The sequence below is a fragment of the Miscanthus floridulus genome, chromosome 1, assembly GCF_019320115.1.
Source record: "Miscanthus floridulus cultivar M001 chromosome 1, ASM1932011v1, whole genome shotgun sequence".
Taxonomy (NCBI): Eukaryota; Viridiplantae; Streptophyta; class Magnoliopsida; order Poales; family Poaceae; genus Miscanthus; species Miscanthus floridulus.
The window spans coordinates 147186646-147198823 of record NC_089580.1 but is presented as its reverse complement, the minus strand read 5'-3'; the positions used below and the strand labels follow the sequence as shown (position 1 = coordinate 147198823).

The 12178-nt window shown below is 45.0% G+C and overlaps 2 protein-coding genes across 4 annotated transcripts; both read right to left on the bottom strand.

Moving 5' to 3' along the window:
• Positions 1-629: 629 nt before the first annotated feature.
• On the bottom strand, positions 630-4109 carry LOC136543399 (phosphatidylinositol 4-phosphate 5-kinase 4-like). 2 transcript variants are annotated; one of them, XM_066535861.1, is made up of 8 exons: positions 3816-4109; positions 2584-2748; positions 2316-2481; positions 2100-2216; positions 1775-1968; positions 1591-1700; positions 1435-1504; positions 630-1213 (listed from the first exon to the last, which is right to left on the bottom strand). In XM_066535861.1, exons 1-8 carry the CDS (start codon positions 3839-3841, stop codon positions 916-918), a joined length of 1146 nt encoding a protein of 381 aa, XP_066391958.1. In that variant the 5' UTR covers positions 3842-4109; the 3' UTR covers positions 630-915. The 2 variants fall into 2 exon arrangements, with proteins under 2 accessions (XP_066391958.1, XP_066391963.1); XM_066535866.1 differs by having other exon boundaries at positions 1591-1697.
• A 2362-nt stretch (positions 4110-6471) lies between these two features.
• On the bottom strand, positions 6472-11185 carry LOC136543382 (phosphatidylinositol 4-phosphate 5-kinase 6-like). Of its 2 annotated transcripts, none has more exons than XM_066535847.1 (8): positions 9873-11185; positions 8905-9069; positions 8644-8809; positions 8438-8551; positions 7942-8135; positions 7753-7835; positions 7588-7672; positions 6472-7389 (listed from the first exon to the last, which is right to left on the bottom strand). In XM_066535847.1, the coding sequence occupies exons 1-8, from the start codon at positions 11003-11005 to the stop codon at positions 7098-7100; spliced, it is 2232 nt and encodes a 743-aa protein (XP_066391944.1). In that variant the 5' UTR covers positions 11006-11185; the 3' UTR covers positions 6472-7097. The 2 variants fall into 2 exon arrangements, with proteins under 2 accessions (XP_066391944.1, XP_066391950.1); XM_066535853.1 differs by having other exon boundaries at positions 7753-7832.
• Positions 11186-12178: the final 993 nt, after the last annotated feature.

Genomic DNA, 12178 nt, shown 5'->3' with positions numbered 1-12178 from the left:
TTTAGTCAAACTTGAGATGTTTTGACTCTCTAAGATTCTTGGAATAACCTATAATTTGAGATAGAGAGTAATATATTTTGACTTTTCTAGATTTTTAGATAAAATACGTAGTTTTTGTTATACACTTAAATATACACTGTCTAGATATATAATAAAATAATGTATCTAGAAAAAAGATAAAACGTTTTATGATTTGAAATGGAGGGAGTAGTTAAAAATAGAAAACTTTGACTTGGACCTAATCTGGACGGACTTGCAATTGGAACCATTCTGATTTCTGAGGAAGTAGCCGAGACCATGTTTTCGGTTGAAATCATCCAGCCTGACAATTCCTTCAGAATATCATCCAGCCTGACAATTCCATCAGAATATGGATTCCATGTACATATTTTACTATTAGCACTATCAGATAAAAGAAAGAACTGTGATCTGTTGCCTCGTAAAAAGATTTACATCCCTGAACTGTCATTACAAATTTCTCTGTAGGTTGTCAGCTTCTACACTAATATCAGCGATTTCTATATGCATGTATACTTTTTCTTAGGCATAGCTTGCCATCGCTGCGCTATGCCACACCACACGGTGCAGTGTGACATAGCAGCTGTAGAAATGCAGCTGCGCGAGAGCAGTTTGCCAAACGACTATTTTATGAAAAATACTGTTGAACCTGCTTATTGAAATGCACCGACATCTCGAATTGGAGCCTTATTTCTCTACATGAGTGCCAGCTGAATCCCTCATCAGAGTCCGCATGCAGGGGCTTCATAAATCTGACGACTTCATCTGAAGCTTCTGTCGTGCGCTGCATGCAATGCAATGCGATGCGAGCAGTGCCATGGATGTCTCTACATTTCAACACTGGTTATCTGTGTCAGCGGCAACGGGTAGCTCCCACTCCCAAGCTTCCATGTGTCTTCACAAATCGAACTTGTCTTCTTGGAACGCCTTGAATACGAAATCTCTGAACCGTCTCGAGTACTGCTTTGGATCGACTGCCGAAATGGATGTTGGGTCATATTGGAAAGACTTGTATGCATGCTCAAGCTTTTTACTGATATCGTAATCTTGGAGTATGTCTATGATCCCAAAATATAGTATGACATCGTAGAACTCCCCGGTAGGCTCTCCCATAATCTGCACTTCACAGTCACTCTTTCTTATTGTCCGTTCAGCTCTTGTCGGCATGTTTGACCCAAGTTTTATCTTGGCTAACCTGTCCAAAAAGAGTCTTTGTTATTTATTACATTAACATTGGAAAGCATTAATTCATCCAAAATTTGCAACTAGAGCCAACTCAGCCAGCACAGATGAAGGGAATGGTAAAAAATGTTGGCTTCCAAGTTTTTGACATATGGGTGGGATCTGTCAGGACATATCAAACAGATCTGCTCGTGAAATAGGTTAAGACATGAAGTATATTGAGTCTCAGTTTACCTGTTTGGATCCGTATCTCCTCTAGACAAGTGAGGTGACGATCCTCTGCTGCTGTCACTATCAAATGAACCTTCAAGTAATGCGGTAATGCACTTTGTAAGGTAAATGGTAATAACCATGTAAAAAGTTATTAAAATAGTTTTCATTTCAACCAACCTCCGGTCAATAGCCTATCCCTAGTATCCCTAAAATGTACACCAACCAGAAGACTATAATCCATGATATTTTCCTGCTCCAGAAACTCGCAGTCCTTGTCGACTTGTCTGCTTCAACAGATTTAACCTTTACGTTAATATGTATAAATTTTTAATGGTTTCTCATCAGCTCTAGCATCACTCACCTTTGGAACTCTTGGTACCAATGTTTTTGCAATCGAAATATGAAGTTGAGATCAAGATCCTTCAGAGTAGTGTACTCATCAATCTCTGTCTGTGGCTTATCAGTTGTACGTCCAAGGGATGAACCTTTCAGGTCAAATCGCCTATGAATAGAGTAATCGGAGCAGAATAGATTTCCCATTATGACAAAACGAACCTGGTTGATAGTACAGACAGAAAAGAGACAATCAGGATTCAGCCATGGTATGTAAACTAGAAAAGAGTATCTACTAATCATCACAGCTAACTAGTTATACCATGATAAATTGATAAATACTCATTTCTGACCTTCTTTTGGTTAGCTCCAGCTAATTTGACACAGTGAAGACCAAAAAACTTTGTGACGAGAGTGTTCTCAAATGATCTGACATGATTATAATAAGCTCGAAGCATCTTCAGAAATATCTATATGATATTATGATAACAAATGTTCAGTTGATTAACAACAAAGCCTCTGATGACCTATGGAGTCAAGGAAGTACTTGGACAAGAAAACACACAAACCTTCACTTCAGATTTCTTCATCGTCTTTATCATGTACTGGTCATTGCTCGTGAGATAAAAGAAGCTTCCACTCTTACCAGGAGATGAGAGCTCCCGGAGAGCCTGGTCTCCACAAAGAGAGAGCATATAGTCTGCGGCATCAACCTTGAACAACTTGCGCAATGTCCTACATTCAGTTCGGAACAAATTAAGTTAAACTGCCAATGATCAAGCAGGACACCATATTCAAAGTGTAACGCATATATTATGGATGGGAGTGATGACCAACCGGAATACTTGTGGGCAGTAATCCTTCCATTTGAAATCACATGAACTGTGTGGAGGGGTGTATTTTGAGCCTTCCGGAGGGAACCTTGTCCATACTTTCTCCTTCGGGTCAAAAGCTGATGACTTAAGATCAAGCGTAATTGGACCTTGCTTTCCTACTGCGTGCCTGTCATGCAGACAAGATGAGTGTGGCATAAACATATTTATATCCACATATTCGTATGGCTCATGGCATTCTTAATATCTTAAGTATGATTGCATGTCTACATGATAAATAAACTACTTATGGCAGAAACATGCTTTTGCCACGCGGTAGCTGCATATTTCTTATTATGCTTCTGTACTTCATGCCAGAAGAGTTTGAAATGCTGACTACTATCCAGCGAAACTTATGCTGTTGAAAACTAGAATGCAGAAAAGCTGGTTCCGTATAAAGCTGTTAAACTCTTTAGGTTCCCATACCATCTGCAAAACTCTTATGTCTCCTTATCTGTCGACATTCCCCTGTGCAATCGTTAAACTGTTATGCTTTCAACTTTATATGATAGAAAAATGAGGGGTGCCTCGCATTGTAAAAGTGGCATGCCAAGCTTGAGCGTGCAATCATGTGCCACACGTTGAAATACTTGTCTGCATTCATTTCTGACGATTAATTTCAGTCTAATGAAACACGGTGTTCGCATAAAACCACCCTTTGAATGCAATAGCAGGGTAGACCTTTCTATGTCATCATTCCCAGGACATTAGCCACTATTATTATAGAGCTCAATAATGGCAAAAACATGTTCGTTAAAAACATTGCAAAACATCGCATTAGACACTAGGTGATCGTCTTGAAATCTCATAGCATGGCTGGAGGGGTGAAAACAAACCATTCATCAATCATGGCTTGGCATTGTTCAAGAACAGCTCCTGCTGTCTTCAGCAATCATAGGTTCTCATTAAAAAGGAAAAAATCTTGCAGCTTTTATACATATAGAACCACGATGATCTAATCTCCAATCCAATGATGATAAGAACGAATCCCCAACCAAATACTATAAATCAACAGATTTATGACAATGGCATTACATGAGACGAAATGCCCGATAATTTACATCAACAGAGGCCGTCAATTACCGGATAAATAAATGTGGTGAACGAAGCGTTTTTGCTTTGGAAGGGATCATCAGCCAGAACCACCAACCACTGAGATGGAGAAATGAGACACGGCCGGGTAAGGTGGGCACCTACCTGATGCCGAGCTGCAGGTTGAGCATGAGCTCGTAGTTCTTGTGGCCCTTGGCTATGGTCTCGCCCTGCCGCCGCGGCCCGCGCGACCTACCGCCGGCGTAGGGCCCCGTCGCCGGCGACGGCGGCGGCAGCCCCCTCCCATCGCCGGCGTCCTCCACCCTCACCGTCGCGGCGCGCCCCCTCGTCGTCGTCTTCGTCCTCCAAAAGCGTCGCTCTCGCACCTCCTCTCGGCAATGCCGCACGTGTTGTCCCCATCCAGAGACCCGCGCCCCCCGCAAAACCGGACCCTTTCAAAGTTTCTCTCTCCTCCCCACGCCCCCGGAAGTTTTGCTCCGCCACGACGCCGAGCTCGCGCGCCCGCTCGCTGCCCGCCCCGCCGAACTGTGTGCTCTCCCGGGTTCGTCTCCCCCACCACGTGCCGCACCTACAGCCACGCACGTCATACTTCACAAGCTTTACTAGAGAAGCCTTGACTTGGATTTTGCATGATTCTACCAGACTTAAAATATGCAAAAGATGACACTGTACAGGTTAGCAAAATGGTATAACCACACATTATGATTTTATATATATTTATGTTATGATGTTAAACAAAGTTGAGCAGATATTATAGCTAAGTTTGCGAATTTCTTGGGCTCGTTTATTAATTGAATTTAAGTGGAGAAAAAGAGCAACTGAAATTGTTTCTCCTAACAAACACTCAAAAACTATAACACGAGGCCTATTTTGAAATCAAATATTTCAAATCCTAGGAAACTTGGGCTTGTATAAGTCCCTAACATGGTCTAGACCATGTACAATATATTTGTTGAGTTTTATGAGATCAAATTCATCTTGATAAATAATTTGTTATGATGGATAGAAAAAGTTATCGTACAATGAGTTACTAGCTAGAAACTAAATCACAATATAGGACTCTTAACCTAGGCGAAAGATGGTAGGATAGCTATCATGTTCACAAATCACATTTAGGTCAGGTATGAGTCTCAAATTAGAAAGTACATTTATTAACTTGATATAATACCTTTCATGTATACTTTCGCTGATTTGTGTAGTCTCTTCATAAGATTGAATATTGAGTTTATGGTGGTCATATGTGTATTTATGCAACTTGGTCCTGTGACTTGTGCTAGTATAGTGTGCGGAAGGTAGCTCTAGGGATTACTGAGGTTAATTTGCTTAAGCTGACTTGGGCGGGTCCTCGCATGCTCGATGTCGTATCTCTCCCTAGAGGCGTCGTCTAGGAGATTCGTGCCAAAGACACGTAAACATGTGGAGGCCCAAGGTGTGAATGGGCAACGACCGGCATAGCTCACTGATGCTCGTGGCCACCGATGGGCGAGATAAGCTAGGTGATGTGCTGACTCCCTAGGGTCTTGAGGGCCTTCACCGAAGGCACTCGGCGTTGTCCTTGCTCTTATCACTGACACGCTAGCCAGGTTCTTGTTTTTTGCCGCTGGAAGGAGGGGATAGTTTGGATGAGTAGGACAACGGAGCTTGCCATAGCTCTTCCACATCAAGCGTCAAGTTCTTTCAAGTTGTACCATGCATCACTCAAGGACAGTAGTTACTTGTAAGAGATTTTGGTGCTGGAGTTTCTCAAAGTTTGGTTGGCGAACCGAAATGGAGTAGGGTTGAATCTTAAGTCTAGTTTTTTAGTCTCGTGGCTTAAATTTTGTATCGCCCTATGGTGAAGTATGGTCTAAGTACCGTGGGTTTGTATTGAACGACTATACTCATTTACAGCCACAGCAGCAGTTCAGTTTTAGCTGATTTCCATCTCACATAGTACTGTACAAACAGCCACAGCCGCTGCTAACTAGCTAAAGAGAACAGGCCTATTATGTTCCTTAATTAAAAAAAAAACAGAAACTAACATATGAAGCAGATGGCCATCATCCACAAGCTGACCCTCAAGGAATACCAGAAACTGATGCGTTTGATGCGTCAGCTAAGCTGCATTGAGCTAGTCCACCTCAGGCCCTCAGCCAGCAGTGTATACGAAAGGCCAAAGACATGATTTCTCAACATATAGTCAGCAGATTATATTCCACCTTCAAATTAACTGATACAATGAACCTTGCTTTCTTCTTACTCTTACATTCAGGGTGTGTTTGGTTGAGCTGCGGCTGTGGGAAAAAACTGCTGTGGGCTGTGAGCTGTGGGAAAGCTGCTGTAGGTTGTGAGCTGTAGAAAAGCTGAAAGCTATTTGGTTAAACAAGTATAAAATATACTTTCTATCTTTATCTCTCTTGAAACAACTATGGAAGAGCTTTTTATTTCACCAATTTCGAAAAGCAGAAAACCAAAAGCCAAAAGTAGGGTCAAACCAGCTTTCAAAAATGTACTACGGAAAAACAACTGCTTCTGGAAAAATCACCTAAAAAAACAGCCCCTTTAGTTGGGCTTTTGGCCCGACCAAAAGCCCAAGCCAAAAGCCCAACCAAACGAACCCTCAGAAACACAATCAACACACCTCTCTCTTTTAAGTATTCAGACATTCTGATAACTGAATGGATACATTCAGATCAGTGGATGACAAGATAGAGGTAATAATCTTTAATGCAGTGACATGTGGTTCTCTGGCATGTTTCAGGGAAAAAACAGTTAATAAAGTCGAATTAGGATTTTGGATTGACAACATTCTCAGGTGTGAAGTACCTCTATCAATCAAATAAGCACCTCGTCGTGCTATGTTTAAAAAAAAAGAAAGGAAGAAAAGAAAAGAAAGTGCAAATCTGGGAATCGGAAAACTCCTCCTTGCCCCCCAATCTATTGAAAAGTACCGAGACAAGACAAGAATGGTATCCTGAGACAAATAACATTTACAACCCCTGAAAGGCTCGGTACATTCGATTACATGTTTCTATGTATAATTTGATTCTGAAAGTTACATTTCCTACTTTTTGTGAATGACTGAACTCCGTATCTGACAGCCAATCTGATTCCGGGAAACTGTGGGACCACCAGGTGCTCCAGCGACCCAATCATCCTGATGCCTTCCTAAGAAGCTGCTGAATTCATGTACGGTGCAGCAAACCGATAATGTACAAGCCTGTCAATCAAATGTCACAATGCACTGTCCTCAGCTTGATCTCCCATATTTTGAAGTCACAGACGATATCAGCCGCAGTGTCTCAAAACCCTTTCAGCTATCTACTTTATCTTCTTGGAAAGCTTTGTATATGAGATCTTTGAAGCGCCTGGAATACTCTTCAGCTGTCTACTTTATCTTCTTGGAAAGCTTTGTATATGAAATCTTTGAAGCGCCTGGAATACTCTTCAGCTGTCTACTTTATCTTCTTGGAAAGCTTTGTATATGAAATCTTTGAAGCGCCTGGAATACTGTTTTGGATCAACCGCTGAAATGGATGTCGAGTCGTATTGAAAAGATTTGTAGGCATGCTCTAGCCTTTTGCCAATATCATAGTCTTGGAGTATGTCTATAATCCCAAAGTACAAGATAACATCACAGTACTCCCCAGTTGGCTCTCCAAAAACATCACTATCGTTCTTTCGGATTGTCAGTTCAGCTCTTGACAGCATGTTTGCTCCAAGTTTAATTTTTGACCATCTGCTCAGCCAAAGAAAATTAATAATATTACTGCTAGAATGCAAGAACAAGTGTGAGTACCAATTAACACATTAGAAGGATGAAGAACGAGTAACCCAATGGCAACCTGGGTTCTGGTACGCAAAGTGACTTTTTTTTTTGAAGCAAACAAAGTGACTAATTAGGAATCTATAGCTGGGATTTTACTAGAATCTTTACCTATTTGGATCAGAACGAAAATGATCCCTGTCCCATCTTGAAACGCGAGGTGTTGCAGGTTTGTCACCATCAATGTCAATGGCACCTTCAACGAATGCACACAACAAAGTCAGGATTTTACCTTTCAACAATCCTGCAGTCTGCAGATGCAGATGTCTTCCTTACCTCTAAAATGTACACCCACCAATAGACTGTAATCCATAATCTTCTCCTGCTCGAGGAACTCACAGTCCTTGTCCACTTGCCTGCTTTAAGATATTTAACATCTACATTAGCACAAGGGTGAAAGTAACAAGGTTACTGACCACTCCTTAGGTCATAATGACATGAGAATCCGGCATAAGATATTCACACCTTTGAAACTCTTGGTACCAATGTTTCTGTAACCGAAAGATAAAATTAAGATCAAGGTCTTTCAGAGTTGTATACTCATCAATCTCTGCTGGTGGCTTGTCAGTTATACGGCCAAGAGATGATCCTTTCAGATCAAATCGCCTATGGATAGTATGATCAGAGCAGAACAAATTTCCCATTATCACAAAACGAACCTGAGCAGTAAGTACGAAGGACACATAAAATCAGCCAAATAAATGATGCTTCAATACCAACATGTTCTGTTTGACAATGACAAGTATGAGGCATTGGTATGTAAAATTGTGTGTTTTCGGTGTTGAGGTGTCAGTGTTCCGGATGAATCCAGTTGCTGCTCAGTTTTGTAACTTGGTAAAACTATATTTTCTCTTTAGTGAATAATAGCTCCTGCTATCCGTTTCCAAAAAAAGGAAAAATAAAATAATAATAGCAAGGATAAGTGATGATGAGGCTACATGCAATAATATAGTTTTCTAACCTTCTTCTGGTGTGTTCCAGACTTCACACAATGTAGGCCAAAGAACTTTGTTACTAAGGTATCCTCAAATGCACGGACATGATTGTAGTAAGCTTGAAGCATCCTCAGAAGCATCTGTGTGGTAATAGGTAATAATGCATTCAGAAAAACTTCTGCATATATAAGAAGCTTATAAAGTGTTTGGAAAAAGACAGCAAGAGATATACCTTCACTTCAGCTTTCTTCATTGTTTTTATCATGTAACGATCATCATTCGTCAAGTAAAAGAAGCTTCCACTCTTGCCAGGGGATGAGAGCTCACGAAGAGCATCATCTCCACAGAGGGACAACATATAGTCAGCTGGGTCAACCTTGAACAGCTTACGGAGTGTCCTGCAATTGAACAGATGTATACGTTGATGAGCATAACACCATGAAATGATTAAGAACATATACTATGCGTCTTTATTATGGGAGCGATGACCAACCGGAACACCTTTGGGCAGTAATCCTTCCATTTGAAATCACAAGAATTATGTGGAGGGGTATATTTTGAGCCTTCAGGAGGGAATTTTGTCCACACTTTCTCTTTTGGATCAAATGCTGATGATTTCAGGTCTAATAAAACTTGACCTTGCCTTCCTACTGCATGCCTATTCCATAAAGCACATTCAGGAAATAAAAAAATTATTTCTGTTGTCAGGAGGGAATATGACATTCCAGAGATAAGAACAAATCCTCTCACCTAAGAAAATTATATATCAAAAGAATGAGGAAACTATTGTCTGATCTAATATGTAGATTAGGTAAGGTGTAGTCAATGTCCTCTTGATATAGAACTATTTGAGAAAGCAGAATCAGAACTGAGTCGGTATAATAGTGTCATTAGTTTTTCAACTAATGATAACAATTCCTAAGGCAGTGCTAAGCCTGATGTACAACACTCAATCATCTGTTTACTCATCAAAATTCGGAACATGCTTTGTTGTTCCAGTTTGAAGCCCTTACTGGACCATTTGGCATAGCTCTACTAGCTCCAATATCTATGCTGGATCAGTAGTTTGTAGACTAAATTAAAGTGATTTAAATATTTTTATTTAATCTAAATATAAACGAAATAGGTCATATAAATCCACTTAACATGTCTGTAACTCTAGATCCAGGATTTCCTAGAGCTACAGGTGACCAGCTCTAGAAACCTACAGATTCTCAATGCACGATGGCAAAATTTAAGGCTTAATACACAGAAATTGTTAAGAGAGAAGGGGATTCATTGCTTTCCCAGAAAGCAGATATAAATTGTCACAAATAGCCAGTATTAAAGGCTTAATTAACAATGTCGCATCGCACAATAATTTTGGGAACTATGTGAGGTATCAAATGGGCATTTTCAAGCTCATCGACTAGATCACACAGAAAAAATCAATTTGATAATCATCACAGCCAAGAAATGCACCTGATCCCGAGCTGCAGGTTGAGCATTAGCTCGTAGTTCTTGTGCCCTCTGGCAATGGCCATCCCCTGCTTCTTGGACAGCCGCAGGGGCACGCCGTTGGGGATGGGGAGGTGTGGAGCCAGAGCGGGCGACGGTGGCAGCAGCCCCCTCCCTTCTCTGACGCTCCGCCGTCTCCAGTCGTCCCCAAGCTCGCACTTGACCTCCCCATCCGACCCCCAGAAGTGCACGAGGCTGCCTCCCGAGCCATTGCTCCAGCCAGACGACGAGCTCCCGCGGCCGCTGACCGACCGCATCAGCCATTTGAGGGATCTCAGAGACGTGAGCGCTGATTGGGCCTCGGTGCCGGAGCGCACGCACTCCGGCAGGTCCCGTGCGAACACCTCCCTCGGGTCGCGCGCCCGGGGGGAGTCGCCCGTCGCCGCCGGGGACGGGTAGTAGACGCCTTTCTGATGGACGGCGCCGCCGGGTGCCTCGCGGCCCCAGAAGCCAACGTAGAGGCTGCCGTCGGCCCAGCGGAAGGTGCCCTGCCCCCGGGGGCGGCCGCCCTCCCAGCCGCCATCGTAGCGGTTGCCATTGGCCCAGACGAGCGCGCCCCGGCCGTGGATGAGCCCCGCTCGCCAGCCGCCGGCGTACTCGGTGCCGTCGCGCCAGGCGTAGCGTCCGCAGCCGTCGGGGAGCCCCGCGCGCCACTCGCCGTCGTAGCGGTCACCGTTAGCGTAGCGCTTCTCGCCGGCGCCGTGCTCGAGGTTCTTGGCCCAGACGCCGCGGTAGGTGTCTCCCGCGGCGCCAACGTAGGTTCCCGCGCCATGCATGAAGCCGTCGAGGAACTCGCCCTCGTAGGTGGCGCCCGAGGGCCAGGAGAACCTGCCGCGGCCGGTGGCCTTGCCGCGGCGCCACTCGCCCTCGTACATGCAGCCGTCCGCCCAGAGGTACTTGCCGGCGCCGTGGGGCACGGCGCCGCGCCACTGGCCCGTGTAGATGTCGCCGTTGGGGAGCGCCCGCTCGTGCGGGTCGGCTTCGTCGGCGGAGCCGCTGCCGCTGCAGGAGGGCGCCGCATCGGCCTCGGGGTCCTCGCCACCCGTGGGCAGCGGCATCGGTGACACCCGGGTCACGTGCCGGGCGCGCTCGCGCATTGGTCGCCCTCGCCCCGCCGGGTGGTGGGTCGGGGTTCTCACCGGCGTGGCGCGGGGTCGCGCGAGGATCCTAGCAGCGCCGGCGCCCACGCGCCCGCGCGCGGCGCGGCAGCATTGTCGGTGTGGGGAGATCGGGAGGCGGCCCACTTCCAGGGAAGGAACGTTGGAGGGTCAGGAGTGGAGGAGGAGAGGGACGGAGGGTGGAACGTGCAGCGAGGTGCCCTCGTGTTTTCTATCAAGGAAAATTGGTTTCATAAAAAGATCACGATATTCAAAAAATATCATTAAAAGAACTCCGTTACGTAAAATACCACTAGAATATAGAACCGTTATTTGAAAGTAGCATTTTATCTGATTTGAAGATGACAGCGTCAACACATCTAATAAAGGCAAAAAAAAAAACGACTCCCAGCTATTCGAGCCGGACATGAAAGATGCAGGGCGACACCGGCAGCAGCTGGCGTGCGCGGGACGGCGGTGTCCGCATCGAGGAGGGCATCTCGGCAGCTCGAGCAATGCATTGCGGCGACGCTTCATGCACGTGGCCAGCCACCGACGTCTCGCTTGCGGGCGCGTAGTGGCTCGAGTAGCGTGGCCCAATGGAGGTTCGCGCACAGGCGCGCGACAACTCGAGCAGGGCGGTCTGGCGGCTACTCATGCTCCGGCGCGCGGCGGCTCGAGCAGGGTGGCCTGGCGGGCTACTCACGCTTAGGCGCGCGACAGCTCGAGAGGGTTGGGCGCGAGCAGCGGCAGCTGAGCGTGAGCAAAATCACCGACGAAGATTAGGCCTCCTGAATTCGCAGTTGAATCCACGCAGCATGGGCTCGAAGAAGACGCTATGGAAACAAGGCAAAGAAACAGCCTTGGGCAGATGTCCTGCTGGCCTGTTGACCCAGTGGGGTACTCACCATAGAATTTGTGGTATGAATTGGCTCGGCGGTTGCTCGTGCAAATGTTTTTTTTTTCAATGTGACCTACGCCGGAGCTGAGGAAGACGAAAGGGATGGGATTTCCACTGGTGCTCACGTGGAAAGATGGGAGGAGCAACTATGGATTCTAAGTCGTTAGCTCAAACCGTGACAGAATGGTAGTTTCAGGTAACAAATTGTTTTTTTCGGTGGTATTTTACGTGGCCGTGATATTTGAGTGGTATTTTCCGAATCTCATCATCTT